Source organism: Melanostigma gelatinosum (assembly GCF_949748355.1).
Source record: "Melanostigma gelatinosum genome assembly, chromosome: 12".
Taxonomy (NCBI): Eukaryota; Metazoa; Chordata; class Actinopteri; order Perciformes; family Zoarcidae; genus Melanostigma; species Melanostigma gelatinosum.
In genome coordinates, this window is record NC_136645.1 from 20,131,417 (window position 1) to 20,145,569 (window position 14,153).

The 14,153-nt window shown below is 42.7% G+C and overlaps 1 protein-coding gene across 1 annotated transcript; it reads left to right on the forward strand.

The window, feature by feature from the left end:
- The first annotated feature begins 1,770 nt into the window (after window positions 1-1,770).
- Window positions 1,771-14,153, forward strand: pik3ap1 (phosphoinositide-3-kinase adaptor protein 1). Its single transcript, XM_079279757.1, has 17 exons — window positions 1,771-1,905; window positions 2,663-3,088; window positions 3,753-3,997; window positions 4,124-4,268; window positions 4,388-4,530; window positions 5,721-5,853; window positions 6,081-6,277; window positions 6,379-6,556; window positions 6,648-6,710; window positions 6,804-7,058; window positions 7,154-7,210; window positions 8,013-8,206; window positions 8,299-8,371; window positions 8,581-8,748; window positions 11,260-11,330; window positions 12,208-12,287; window positions 13,951-14,153. Exons 1-17 carry the CDS (start codon window positions 1,875-1,877, stop codon window positions 14,060-14,062), a joined length of 2,571 nt encoding a protein of 856 aa, XP_079135883.1. The 5' UTR covers window positions 1,771-1,874; the 3' UTR covers window positions 14,063-14,153.

Consider the following 14,153-nt stretch of genomic DNA (forward strand, 5'->3'; position numbering starts at 1 on the left):
AAGGAAATACATTCATTTCCACAACATGAAACACCAAACACACACGTCACCTTGTTAAGGAAGTGAAAAAAATTTGGATGTAACAATGGTTTTGAAGTCTGGATGCATCTGTTGCTATTTGTGTGTGTGTGTGTGTGTGTGTGTGTGTGTGTGTGTGTCAGTGGTGGGCCGTCAGGGCCTGCAAGGCCTTCTCTGCTGGCCTAAACAGAATCACAAATTATAGCTATTTTATAATTTAATCATTTTTCTTAAACACACTACATGTATTATAATTTATAAAAATATTTTTCCCATTATCTTATTTTCTCATTGCACAGCTACTGTCTTCCTCAGTTGCTCTGCTTCCAGTGCAGCTTGTTTTAAGTAGAGCTTTTATCCAATCAGATCTCACCTCTGTGTCTCTAGGTAAGAACAGAGCCAGAGGCCTGCAGAGTCTCAAGTGAATCCATGAGCAGTTTACGTGAATGGGGACGATATTGTTGATTGTCATCGTCTTCAACCAATCAGATCTTTAGTTTGACATGTTGGCCGTATTCTTTGACTTGTCAGCACCTGCTAGCTAGCGTACAACTACGTCAGCATTAACGGACAGCTCAGTTTTCAGGTGCAGCGCTGCAGTGAGGTGCAGCGTGCGCTGTGATTGGTCAGTGGGCGAGCAGGTGACTATTGGAAAACGAAAACTAAGCAGAGGCTTAGTCGGAGTAGTAAGAGTTCAAATTGAAAGATATGGAAGAAATTATGACATTTCTTGCATTTTGCTTGGTGTAGATTTGTTTTTTTTAACACTCAATGGCTGAAGAAGGAGGAGAAACGGATTTGTGAGTTGGGATTAAAGTCTTTGTCAACAAAGAAAGGAGGATGGAGTTTGTCTTTAATAAGTAAACAGCATTTGGTAAGTCAACTGCGTTTGTTCTTTTACATCTAATATCTGAATGGCCCTTGAGTGTGTAGGTGTTCCGCTGCAGGTCTGCTGGACTGATTTGTTGCTCTGTTGTCATATGAATATATGTGACTGGTTCTTGTGAGTTTGTTGTTGTCATTGTGTTAATTATATAGATTTGGACTGTATGCATTGTCCGTTAATTACGAAGCATGCCGTCATGCGCGGAGTTATTGTTTGTGTCACGTGTCGAAGTGGACCTGAGCAATACACTGAACCCCTATCGGCTCCCCGGGCGCCGATCAATAGCAGCCCACTGCTCCCTATATACAGGGATGGCTCAAATGCAGGAGTCAAATTTCGTGTATGTGTAAATGTATATGACAATTAAAATGGTTTTCTTCTTCTTTCAGCTGCAGGACAGCACTGAAGGCCCACGTATAAAATGCACGGCCCGCCACTGGTGTGTGTGTGTGTGTGTGTGTGTGTGTGTGTGTGTGTGTGTGTGTGCGTGCGCCCTATTATTGAGAACAGAAAGCAAAAGTGTTTCCTACATTAAAGACGAAAGGCTTTGTATTTATCTGTTTTCTGCATCAAACTGCATGTCTGTGCCTGAACTCAGTCAGCTACTCCTTTTTATTCCACAAATACTTGTTTTTTTTCTATTATGTCTTATTATTTCTTTTTGGCCTGAATCTACAAATTAATAATCAATTGAATCGCAAGACGTGTTGCACGACAGAGCACCATTGTGTTGCAGTTTCTCACTTCTTTAACTGTTTCAGGAAGTGGGGCAGTGTCACCAAAATCAGGAAACCGAGCGTTGCTATTAATACAGCCGAGCAGAGGGCTGCAGTACAGCTGGTGAGAGCTAATGTAGCTTCAGTTGAAGGGGACAGGAGCTCTAGTGAACTTTAGAAACCAAAAAAGGACCTATTTGGGCAAACAATGCCTTTTCTGGGGTGATTTAGTGCACTTTTGAGGCTTCGCGACCATGGAGGAACCCCACTCAAGTGTTCGATCAGGTAAATATGACATATCTTCTACAGTGTAACTGTCTTTTTACTCTGTTTCAGGTGGTGAAAATCTCTTATGTTACCCAATATGGATTAGTCTTGAGGAATGTGTTGTCTTTGTCTTTGGAAATATGTTTTTATTTCATTGAACGTCCATTAACAATTCTTCTCTGAGCTCATAAAAGTAAAAAGAGGAAGCAAGCATCTCAGCTTTCCTGTATGGTTAAATGAATATGAAGGTTATTTTATGTTACGGGTCCACTCTCTCGGCCCTGTCACCAGTGGAGAGCTGTGAAGAAGGGGAAATATCCGCGTTGGGTTTCTGTCCCCGTCGTCGTGTACAGCGGTGAACTTGACCTGATTAAACACTGTAATGAGTCAGACTAAATTACTCTGACTGGTGGTGACACAGCGCCGTGTTTGCACAACTCCTTGCTGGTCTATCAAACACGTCGGACATTCACTCTCCGACCACAGTCACCTTGACATTTCGCACACCGGTACAGCTGGTATGTTGTGGAGCATTTCCACCGCAAACATTACCTACTTACCTCGTACTGCAACACGGAGGCCGACACATATAGTACAACATGGCAGGTGTCGTTAGCGTAATGTTTGAGCTGATTGTGATTCATTTCACGTGGTTAGGCATGAACAGCAGTGTTTAAGCAACTAATGAGTAATATTTTCCAGTTTTATTGCTTTGGTGGGGCAATGCTGAATGCACGCACTGTACGCACTGATCTCGCTATATTCTGCTTTTCAGCTGAACCCGAATCACCTTCAGCGCATGAGCTGTTAATTCTGCACGCGGCCGAGGCAGCGGAATGGGCGACGTACTTGCAGCAGATCTTGAAATCCTCCAGAAAGTTCCGCAAGAGGTCCGTTGTGCTGTACGCGGTCGACCCGGCCGATCAGCTCCTCGGACATGACTTTGACAGTTTCCAGAGCTGCGAGTGCATCGTGCTGCTCCTCACCGGGGTGATCCTGGACATGCTCTGTGACCCTGGACTGCAGGCGGCGCTCCGGGGTCTCCTTCACCCTCCGCACAGAGTGGTGGCGCTGCTGTGCGGCGTGCCAGAGGACGACATACCCACGGAGTGCCTCGAGGACTGGCCGAGCTGGAGGAAACTCTACACCGACGACGAGCCTGCTCTCTACGTTTCCACCATTCTGGAGTCCATCACTGATGGTACGCAGAAACACATCACACTTCTTTGTTTTGTTTTGTGCCTTTAAAGACGTCACACTTTTGTGGAGTATTTCTGAAGCCTTTTACCCCAACAGGTTATGACTATTTAATTGTTCAGATGAAGCTGATTAGAGGCCCAAAGAGCGAAAGTAACCAACCTATAAAAACACCACGTAATCATCTCACTTACCTATTTACTGGTTTACGTGGTCAGGTTTGAGCTGTACTCTGCTCCACTGGAATAGAAGTAAATCCAATGCCATACTGTATCTGGTGAGTTAAGATCTGACAACAAGAAACGTTTGGAAAAACACTCATCATCATCATCTCGCCTATCCTGGACAATGTCCTGGTTAATCAGGTTGATCCACAGAACTAGCCGTTTTCAGAGAGGGGCCAGAGGGAATAGTGCAGAGGGAACCGATTACTGTGTTCAAACTGCGGTTTACTCCCCCCCCCCCCCCCCCCCCCCCCCAGGGTGGTGGGAGAAGTTTCAGAGGTGAGTACCTGAAACCTCTGCATATAAAACTGAAAGTATCAGCAGAGAAAGTAAACTTTCACTCACAATGCTTAAACTGAGCCTTTGGCCCTCGCTGAATAATTAGAGTAAGTGTATTTAGGTGACAATATAAGTGAATAGTTTCTTTGTTTTTGTATTCAAAAGGCAGACGAGTGGAGGCCGAACATAAGAGCAAAGCTGTAGCTGCGGCAGAGGTACACATCACAGCAGCGTCTTTGACGGAAGATCCCGCCACTGATGAGACAGGGGAAGTGGTGTCAGACGAGCAGCAAGAACCCGTCCTGGAGGATGGAGAACGAGCGAGCACGCCGAACTCAACAAGCGAGGAACTTAGCACACCCACGCACCTCACCTGTCTCACCGTCCAGCCAAGCAGAGTTCTGTGCGGGGTAAGACTGCAGTGATGACATTACAACGAGTGTTTTATCGTCGGATAGACGATTACGTGCAGAAGTGTGGAGAATAATCTCTAAGAAGCCATATTGATTCCAACTTCCTTTTTCTTTTTTTTTAAGGAGCGGGAGAAACTTTTTATCATTTTCACGCATAAAGTAGATGATCGGTCGGTACCAGAGGTGGAGTTTTCATTTGGAAATGTAGCTGCAAAAAGGGTCCGAGGCACTGTGGAGAATGAATACACTATAAGTGTCACTGCACCTGGTAAGTGTCTCCAGGAAGTCATTGATCTGAAGCTGTTTGGGGTTTTTTTTCCAGTGCTGATGGCAACATCTTGAAAACTGCCATCTGAAATGACTGTATTTTCTGTTTCTCCCCCCCAGATATGCCTGCTGGAGTGGTATCACTCACCATGTACTCTGACCAATGCTGCCTCAGCCTGAGGCCGGTTACGTATTACACCAACATGGGGGAAGTCAGTCGGTATCTTGAAGATGCTGCCGATCCTGTTAACTTCATCTGCCAGGTGAGCGCCTCGTGCAGAAACGTTCTCTTTTCATTTCTCATTTGGAGGCGTGTGGCCTATTGTTTATTGTTAACATAGATAACACTTTATTAGGGCAGGAGTTGTGCAGTGTGCAAATACTCTGGCACATGCCCAAGAAATGGAGAGATGCCCTTAAATAAAGGCCAGAAGAAGAAGAACAAGAAGAAGAAGAAGAACTGCAGCAGCGGTGCAGTTGAGGCACCGTTAAATAAAAACAGTAAATGTGACATGGCGTTACGGGAAAATGAAAGAGCATCAAAGAGCAGTGTGGAAGCCATTCACAAGCTGAACGCACACAATGTAATCCAAGGGTTTTTATTAGGGGTGTAACGGTTCACAAAACTCACGGTTCGGTTTGATACAGTGGAGCCACGGTTCGGTACGTTTCGGTACAGTAGAAAACTATAAATGCCAGAGAAATGTACTTGATTTTAAAATATATTTATTCATTAAACTAACATCATGAAGTTATTCTTTGACTTTGAACAATGATGGAACTATACCTGAGTGACCCATCTTCTGGGGTGTCTTCTTAGCAACACATAAGCATAAAAAACAAAAACTGCTCCTTAATGTGATGTAGTGTTGTTACTTACATCTTGTATTGTTACTTACATCTTGCAAAAGAGATTTTTAATCTCAATGGGACTACCTGGTTAAATAAAGGTTAAATAAAGGTTTTTTTTATTCAAACGTATTCGTTCGTCATGCGTACCGAATCGTGAGCCTCGTACCGAACGCTTCAATACGAATACGCGTATCGTTACACCCCTAGTTTTTATAGGAATCAATGGACCAATAGTGTTTATTCAGCCCACAACTTAATATGTTCTTACAATAATCCAATCATTGTAAGAACATATAATAATCTAAATGTCATTATATATGCATTTATTAGGATCTGTATCTTTCCTTGCATTGGATCAACAATTGAAGGACTCTGAAAACAAGATGTTTTTTTCTTATCTTTGTAAGAGTTCTCTCGACCAGACCGGAGCATAAAATATAAACATATGACTATAACTACGAACAAAATAGGAACAAATCGTGGATACGAACAAAAATAAGAGGAAATTTGTTTTTATGTTGCTTCCTGCACGAGGCCCATTATGACAATTAACTTAACATTGATAGCTCTCCATGTCATGTGAGTCATTTTGCACTTTCAGGCCTTCAACTTGACGTCCAATGCAACCGAATCACTGGACAACATGCTCACTGACTCGTTGAAATCCATGCTGCCCGCAACGGGTCTTCAGCTGTTTGGAATCAGACAGATTGAAGAAGACAATATGGCGGCAAGTGAGTACATTCCTTCTGATTTAGTCGAGGGCATTCCCCAAATATTTGCCCAAAGGTGGGGGCAGATGTGCTGTTGTTGCAGATGTGTCAGGAGAACATATCTGGAAGCATTTGAAAGCACATATCTGACATCGGCGATGCCTGTTTTTGGATGGATCGCTAAGAAACCTCGGAGAGTAAAAGCATATTTTAGGGGCGGTTTTATCTGACCGCCTTTTGTCCTTCAGATCAGCGTAACGAGGAGCTTCCCACGCTGCTCCACTTCGCTGCTAAGTACGGCCTGAAGAAGCTGACCACCATTCTCCTTCAGTGTCCCGGGGCGCTGCAGGCTTACAGCGTGATGAACAAGTCTGGAGACTACCCGAACACGCTGGCAGAGAAGAGCGGCTTCTCGGATCTCAGACAGTTCATGGACGAATTTGTTGTAAGTCCGTTGACGAGAGCTCATTTCTATGTGGTCTCCGGCGATGTGTCGGGTCTTGTCAGTTCACCCTGTGACCGTCTCTCTTGTTCAAACACATCTAGGCGACGGCAGACATGCTCAAGTCTCACATTGAGGACTCCATCCACACAGAGGAAGGTGCAGAGGTGTATGAGTTGATGTTACCGAACTCTCAAGAGATGATGATGAAGTACTCGGGTTGCTCGGAGGACATATACGAGTCGATGCTGGGGATTGACCCTGAATGTGCAGAGGACCTATGTAAGATGAACATGATTTTATTTATTGGTACTAACAATTATGACGTTTACAAAAATGTATGGTTAAACAATTGCAGCTTTTTCTTTTTCAGATGAGGTGATGACCGCAGTAGACGAGAACCCAGAGGAAGCTATGCTGAGGAAGTTCTTCCAAGGTATACGTTTGAAGTAATGACCTTAAATAGCAGTATTTATACTATAGTATAGTGTATATAACGGAGTGTGGGTAAATGCGCCGTTTCCTTCAGCAAAACCACCTGCCAGTGTCAACCAGGACAACACTGACCACCTTATAAGTGAGGAAGAGGAAAAGGGAAGTCATGCTGACTTTGATGAAATTGAAGAAGAGGAGGATCCATACAACCTCTGCCCAGAGGACATCTATGATACTGTGGATGCAAACGGCAGCTTCAACCCAGCAATCCTGAACCGCCCACCGGCCCCCATCCCCAGACCCGAGTCCATGGCGGATCTTGAAAATTCTCAGACCTACATCTCCAGAGGTATCGAGCCGTCTCTTTCTCTTTCCCCCAAAATCACATCAGATCTCATGAAGTCGCTCTCCGAGCAAAACTCGATAACTTCATATTTCTGACAGTATTCTCAGATAAAGCTGCGTCCCAGAGTACAACGATGGAAGCGGGATGTCCTGCAGGTAAAGCACAGTTTGAGAATCATTCTTTTTTTGGTTATAATCTCTTTGGTTGCATAAGACCTCAGCATGGTAAGAGCCAAATATAAATCTCGTGATGTTGTAACGTACTACCAAAGGTTAGTAGAACAGACCTTGCACTTTACTTTACTAAGCTTTAGGCTTGAGTTCACTCTCTAGCAAACGTTACCCAAGACGCCTAACGATTCCAATGTTACAATGTCTGTTGATTCAGTGTGTTTGTTCAAATATCACTCAAGAGACTATGTATGAAAAACACAATCCTCACACCTTAGCTCCAATCAGTGGTGGAATGTCACGAAGTACATTTACTCAAGTACTGTACTTAAGTGCAACTTTGAGGTACTTGTGCTTTACTTGAGAATATCCACTTCATGCTACTTTATACTTCTACTCCACTACATTTGTCACAACAGCTTTAGTTAACAGTTACTTTGCAGATTTAGATTATTAATAGGAAATATAAATCAACTAATAAATCCTGATATGTTTTTACATTGTAAACTATGCAGCAGTATATAAAGTAATGTAGATTAATCCTACCTTCACCAGCTGCAACATTACAGTGAAGAGCACATCAATGCATCACTAATTATAATCCAGTAATATCATATATATGATACTGATATACTGTTATTGGTTAATGTTGGTATTTTCAGTACATTTTGATGCCTTTTGTTTTTTTCTCTACATTGTTTTTTTTGTTGTGTAAAAGTGTAAAATGTCCCGATGCTTGATAAGTCCTCTGCTTTTGTTAAAATGTTGACCTTTTGCACCCATCCAGCTCAGCCTGCGGCGGCCCCCCCCTCTCCTGCTTATGACCCCTACGCTGGGATGAAGACCCCTGGACAGAGACAGCTCATATCTCTGCAGGAGAGGGTGAAGGTGGGGGAAATTACCGTGGACGAGGCCGTCCAAGAGTTCAAGGCCTGGCAGTTTGACCATGAGCGGAGATCGAGCTCCATACGCTATCAGCAGGTAGATCAACTATACGCACTTTGTGGTCGGTCGGGTGCTGATCGGTGCTCATAGAGGGATCTGACGTGTGTGCTGATTTTTTTTTTTTTCAGGAAAATCTGAAGCGATTACGGGATAGCATCACCAGACGCCACAAAGAGAGAGGGAAGACCGGAAAGGAGCTTGGTAGAATAATTTGACGATTATTTGAATATTTATTTTATTCATGATGAATCAAATCGCTCAGATGTAATATAAAGCTCCACAATGAACTGACTATAAGCGTATTTTACGGTTATAAAATGATTAATAAATGGGCAGCACACAGCGGAAAATCACATCCGGCTGTTTTGATATAAAAATGCTTGTATTGGATGTGGTCTCTCCCCTCTTAGATTATGAGATAAGTGCTCCGCTGCAGAGGAACTTATACTGGGGCCCCAATGTGATGTCAGAGTGTTCTGTGTACGAGCCGACACCCAGAATGGTGGCTCCTCTTCCTCCGGTGCCTCCGAGTATCCAGCGAGGCAGCTGGAAGACAGGAAGCACGTCCAGCACATCCAGTGAGTCCCGACGCTTTCTTTCTGTTTGTTTGTTTTGTTTGTTTATTTGTGGGTCAGAAGTGTAACTGAATACAGTTCACAAAGTCTTCGTCAGAAGGGCCAGAAGCACTTCTGATGAGTGCCTTGTACCTGTGTCAATTGGTTCAAATAAGTTCGATTAAAGTAAAATGCACCAATATGCACCAACAAAAAACAATTCCCCTCAGTGACTTGATGCTTCTGGCACTCGTCACCTCACAACCACGAGACACAAATAAAACAAAGGTTCAGTCAAATTCGTTTTTACGAAGCTACCACAGCGAGAGAGAGAGAGAGAGAGAGAGAGAGAGAGAGAGAGAGAGAGCGAGAGAGAGGTACACAAGATGTAGATGAAGCATTGAAACTTGGATCCCCAAATGGTTAATTTTGAGGCTTCATGTGCTCACAAAGCCACATGTTGGTCAACGAGTCTAAAACAGGCAGATATATTACGGCACAAAGGCAAAGCTACTTCCTGATCTCAACCATGTAAACCTTGATATAGGCCGCTGTATTTTCTGCCAGTAAGGTTATTGCCTCGTCAAATGTGTGTACATAAGAGAGGCGATGTCAGAGGGCAGTGAATGTGCTTTGTGTCACGAGGAAAGCGATGTAGACGGGAGGCTTCATTTGTTTTTATTCAGGAACAATAATTTCTCGACGTGCTTCGGCTTCAGACGTCATCCATCACGTCGTTGGTCTAAAACGATACAAACCTGGATACGAGCTTGACGGAAAACTTCCTGGATTACTTGACACGTCTCTACCGTCACCAGTCAGACGAGGATGGTGTGTCCGTGTCAAATTGTATTTGTACAGGCCAATATCACACATTTGCCTCAAGGGCTTTACAATCTTCATTTAAAGTGTTCAATTTGACAACATAAGAGATGTTTTCTTTCAGTTTTATATTCTATTGTGCCTTGTTTCTTATTCTTATAATGAAAATAGTTCACCAAGAATTTGTAATTATGAAAAGTACAGAAGTGTATTGTTTTTGTTCAAAAAACTGTTCGACAGTTAAAATATGCCCAAGCTGTTTTATTTTGTACTTTTCATGCATAAATTGGTGTCTTCACGAGGGATGAAAATCATGAGATATCAAAATTGCTGTTTATTACACAGCCCATCATTTAATGTCTCACTAGTTTATGCTTAAAACAAACGTAAGGAGTCACAGCTGCAGCAGTCATACTACCCGTCGCTGAAGGAACTCAGAAAGGCAGGAGGTGAAATGAATACTCGCATGGTGGTACGATTGAAGGCAGTCGTGGTAACTGCAGCTGTTAGAGCTTTTTGGTGCAAATGCTTGTATTTTCCTCTTTTTTCATTTGCAACTTGGGTAGCAGAGGGTAAGAATCCTGTAAGTTAAAGCCAGTGGAAGAATCCAGAACTAGATTAGTAGTGGACTGAACGGACTTGACTCAAAAATGTTTTTCACTTGTTATTCCCGTGTTCTCTGTGCCCCTCGGGCTCCCAGAACGCAAAGCTTTTGCCTGAATGAAACTTAAATAGCTGTGATGATTGCGGCCATCTCATTACTTGAGATGAATGCTTCGGTTTGGCTCCCTTACATTTTCATGTTCACACCTTTTCTCAAAACTTTGTTTCACAACCCTAAACAAGCTGTTGCTTCCTTATTCTGTTGTATTACAGCGTGACGCACAGTATTGCAGGTATCTGTAGGCTATGACATTTTTGAAGCAGCCTAACGTCATCGCCTTCCTTCTCTGACTGTCTCTCCTGATGCGATACGGGTTTTCTCACAGTACTGGGAAACTACACGCTCTCAAACAACTTTGAAGAAAGGCGTCGCCCTCTGATCTTGACAGATGTCTTGACAACCAAACAAGTCCTGCTCTGATGGTTCCCTAAAGATGTATTTAAGATCTGTTAACGCTCCCTCTATGAATATCATTTAGAATGGCAGAAAGAACAAAGGATACAAATGGGCATTTAGTGTCGAGGAGATTCGCTCTTGTTCTGTTTATTCTCGACATTGTCTCAGATGAAAGTCATGCATTGACTCACTTATTCAAAGGCCAATTACACAACAGACTTCCTGAGAACCCCCCAGAGAGCAAATCTGCCCTGTGATAGAAATCTGCTCTTAAATGTTAAAATGTCCCTGAAACACTTACTTATTGGCCCATATTGCAGTTTAAAAGTTTGAGTATCATGCTTTTTTTATGGAAAACTTGCTTCAAACTAAAAGAAAAATGATCTTAAATAAAAATAAATATGCTTTGAAATGCACTCATATGTTGACAAAGTTTGACAAAGGCTCTCTGTTTAATCTCCCCGATCGCTCATGCCTGCAGACACGTTACACAACTGTAAGGCCTTTGTTGTGAGACTCCAACAGGTATTTATGTCCACATTTGGTGAAGTGGTCGTACAGCATCTTTCACCACAAGCACTGACCTCGTTGAAACTCAAAATGCCGTGTTTTCTTACCACATTAAAGCCATTTTTTAATTCTTGTTACATCAGGTACTGAGAGCAACAGACTCAGCACTCACAGCACCATCAGCTACAGCAGCGGGACAGAGCCGGACTTTGAGGTGAGCCTGAATCAGCAACAAGAGCATTTTATTCGTGCACGTGGAAACAACTATCTTGTAGTTTAAAAGTTATTAAAAGACTCACTCTGCAAGACCCAAGTTTTTTTCTTTCTTGTGAAATCTTTTGAGCTTGGCACGCACAGCTCAGTGGTTTCTCAGAAATCACCAGAGTGTAATAAGAACTGTGGGTTTTTTTTCTGATGATTTCAATTTTGTCTCCCCCAACTCTTATCGCACGAGTCTTTTACCTGTTGTAGTTAGATATGCCGGCAACCAACACATATTTTCTTTATTCATTCATCTTTCATATTGTTTTGATAAAAATATCATCAAAATGTCTTTAAACTAATAATGATGATAATACCCAATGATTTTCCGTTGACTGTCACACAAGATACAGTGTAGAAAATACTTTGTTGTCTACTTTTCGAGTCCAAAAGTCCGAATTTATTCTTTGGTTTGCATGTGCAAAATCTGCTGTTAAAAAGGGTATTTTGACTCGCATCATGTGACATCCAGACAGGACCGATTCAAACTCATTTACATAAAAGGCCTACATTAGAAGAAGCAGCTGGTACTCGCTGGTGAGGACACGGTTCAGTAAATGTGTGCTGCGGTAGCAAGCTGGCTTCAAAAAAGTGTCTGTTCTTACTAATTCACATATTTTATGGCAACAGGGACAAACTTTGACTTTGATCAGCAGCGCAGCTCAAACTCGCGGCCCATTGCTGAGTGTCACCCCCCCCCCCCCCCCCCCCCCCCCTTTCTCCATTGATCCAGCAATTGATTAATCGGCTAATTGTTTCAGCTTCAAAGGGGAAGTGTCGTGGAAGGTTGGTCTTATCAAAATGTGTTTTTTTGTTTGTTTTTTCAAAAGGACACAATAGATGCCCCTCCTCCACGTCCTCCGCGGCCGTCTGTTGCTTCACCCAGGATTCCTCCACGGGTCCCTGAAAGGTCAGTCTGAAGAGCAGTGGTTGAGTTTACCAACGTTGCAATGCAGATCAGTATCGAACAACATCGTTCGATACAATTGTATATAAAACAATACGATGTAGCAAATATATTGTATTGCAACGTGTCAGTGCTGCAGGGATGACGTGTTTTTGTACGCCATTCATTTTTATATTAACATCTCACTGGTTCCCTTGACAAAAATGTTGGATATCACAAAATATACGCTCTGTGGCAAACAAACTTTTATGACACCTATACATTTTAGTTCTGTAAAATGCTCCTCACAAATGAATGCAATCGGCAGGAGTAAACAGCTAACGTTGCTAACTCATTGCTGGCTTTCAGGACTCATTCCTGCAGAAATCTCAAGCAATTCTACTCGAAGTGAAAGAGTAAAAGTACGAAGGTGTGACAGAAACAAACAGAGAGACCAATATTGAATCTACAGGCAGCATTTACAATGAATGATAAAGAGGAAACGCTCACCCACCAGTGATTCACAACTGTGCATTAGGCAGGAAGCCATATGTGAGAAAGCGATAAAGCCATTGATGTGCATGCCGTGAAAAGATATAATTATCTCCGCAGAGGCGAGAGAGCACACACTGACAACATTTGAAAACGAAAGCTCACATCAAAGTGATGCTAAAGTGGTTTGATTGTTAACTATAACTGAATGTGACTTTCTCAGCAGTCTGGTGATCTTAAATGATAGAGGTGTTAGTATCTCTTTAAGAAGTGTGATAAATGTGTGTACTGCAGCAAACCAGGTGTAAACCCTGATACACTGTTAGTTTGTTCACACATTATATTTATCGTGTTATAATGTACTGTATATATACTTCACATGTTTGTGAACAGTAAGTAAATCTATTGTCACTAAGTAATGCTTCTTAAATAAGTGTAAGGGTGATAATAATGACAAAAGAAATGAGCAAACACCTGCAGTACACCATGGCGAGAAGGTTTGAGGGGCAGCAAATAGCGTGGTAAAATCCGCCCGAGTGCCTTTTAATTCTTGCTAATTCCGCGGCACAGTGGGATCTTATTGAGGGGTGTGTGAGGAGATTCAAATAACCGGCTCAGCACACTGCCCTAAAAAAGGCAAAATGCTAAAATGACATCTTTAGTCCACATGATTGACTTGAAGACCAGAATGTGACTGTTAGACAGTTATTATGCCATAGAAATGTATAATATCTGTGCAAACGGTATTTGAGATGTTCAGTTTCTACAAAAAAGAGCTGAAAACTAAAAAAACACAGTTACTGAACTCGGGTTCAAACTCTCAGATTTGTTCAAATGGATGTGAAAACTGAAAGAACGCATTTTGTTTGTGGAGACGTTGCTTTTCCTCTCGTAACATCGAAGAAAGGCCGAGTATCTGCATTTTTAGGTATTGTGTCGGTTCTAATTCGGTGTCATTTGGATGTAACAATACTTTTGAAGTCTGGATGCATCTGTTGCTATGTGTGTGTGTGTGTGTGTGTGTGTGTGTGTGTGTGTGTGTGTGTGTGTGTGTGTGTGTGTGTGTGTGTGTGTGTGTGTGTGTCTTTTTTAAAAGGATAATGAGGAATTGAAAGTCACAGCTCACCCACCCTTTACTGTATATCTACGACTGCACCAGAGTCAATGACCTTACAGCGCTGTCTGTTTCTCGTAGGGTGCCGGAGAAGCAGGAGCGCTACATATCCTGCCCGACGCGAGCACTTCCTCAAAGACCCACCCAGAGACACACAAACGCAGCCCCTCCCATACCTCGACGCCTGCGCTGATCGACACATGTCTGCTGCTGCCGGGTTTAGTTTCTAAAGTTATGATTGTTTTAAGAGGGATGGAGGAGTCAGAGAGACGGTGTGTTCCTCT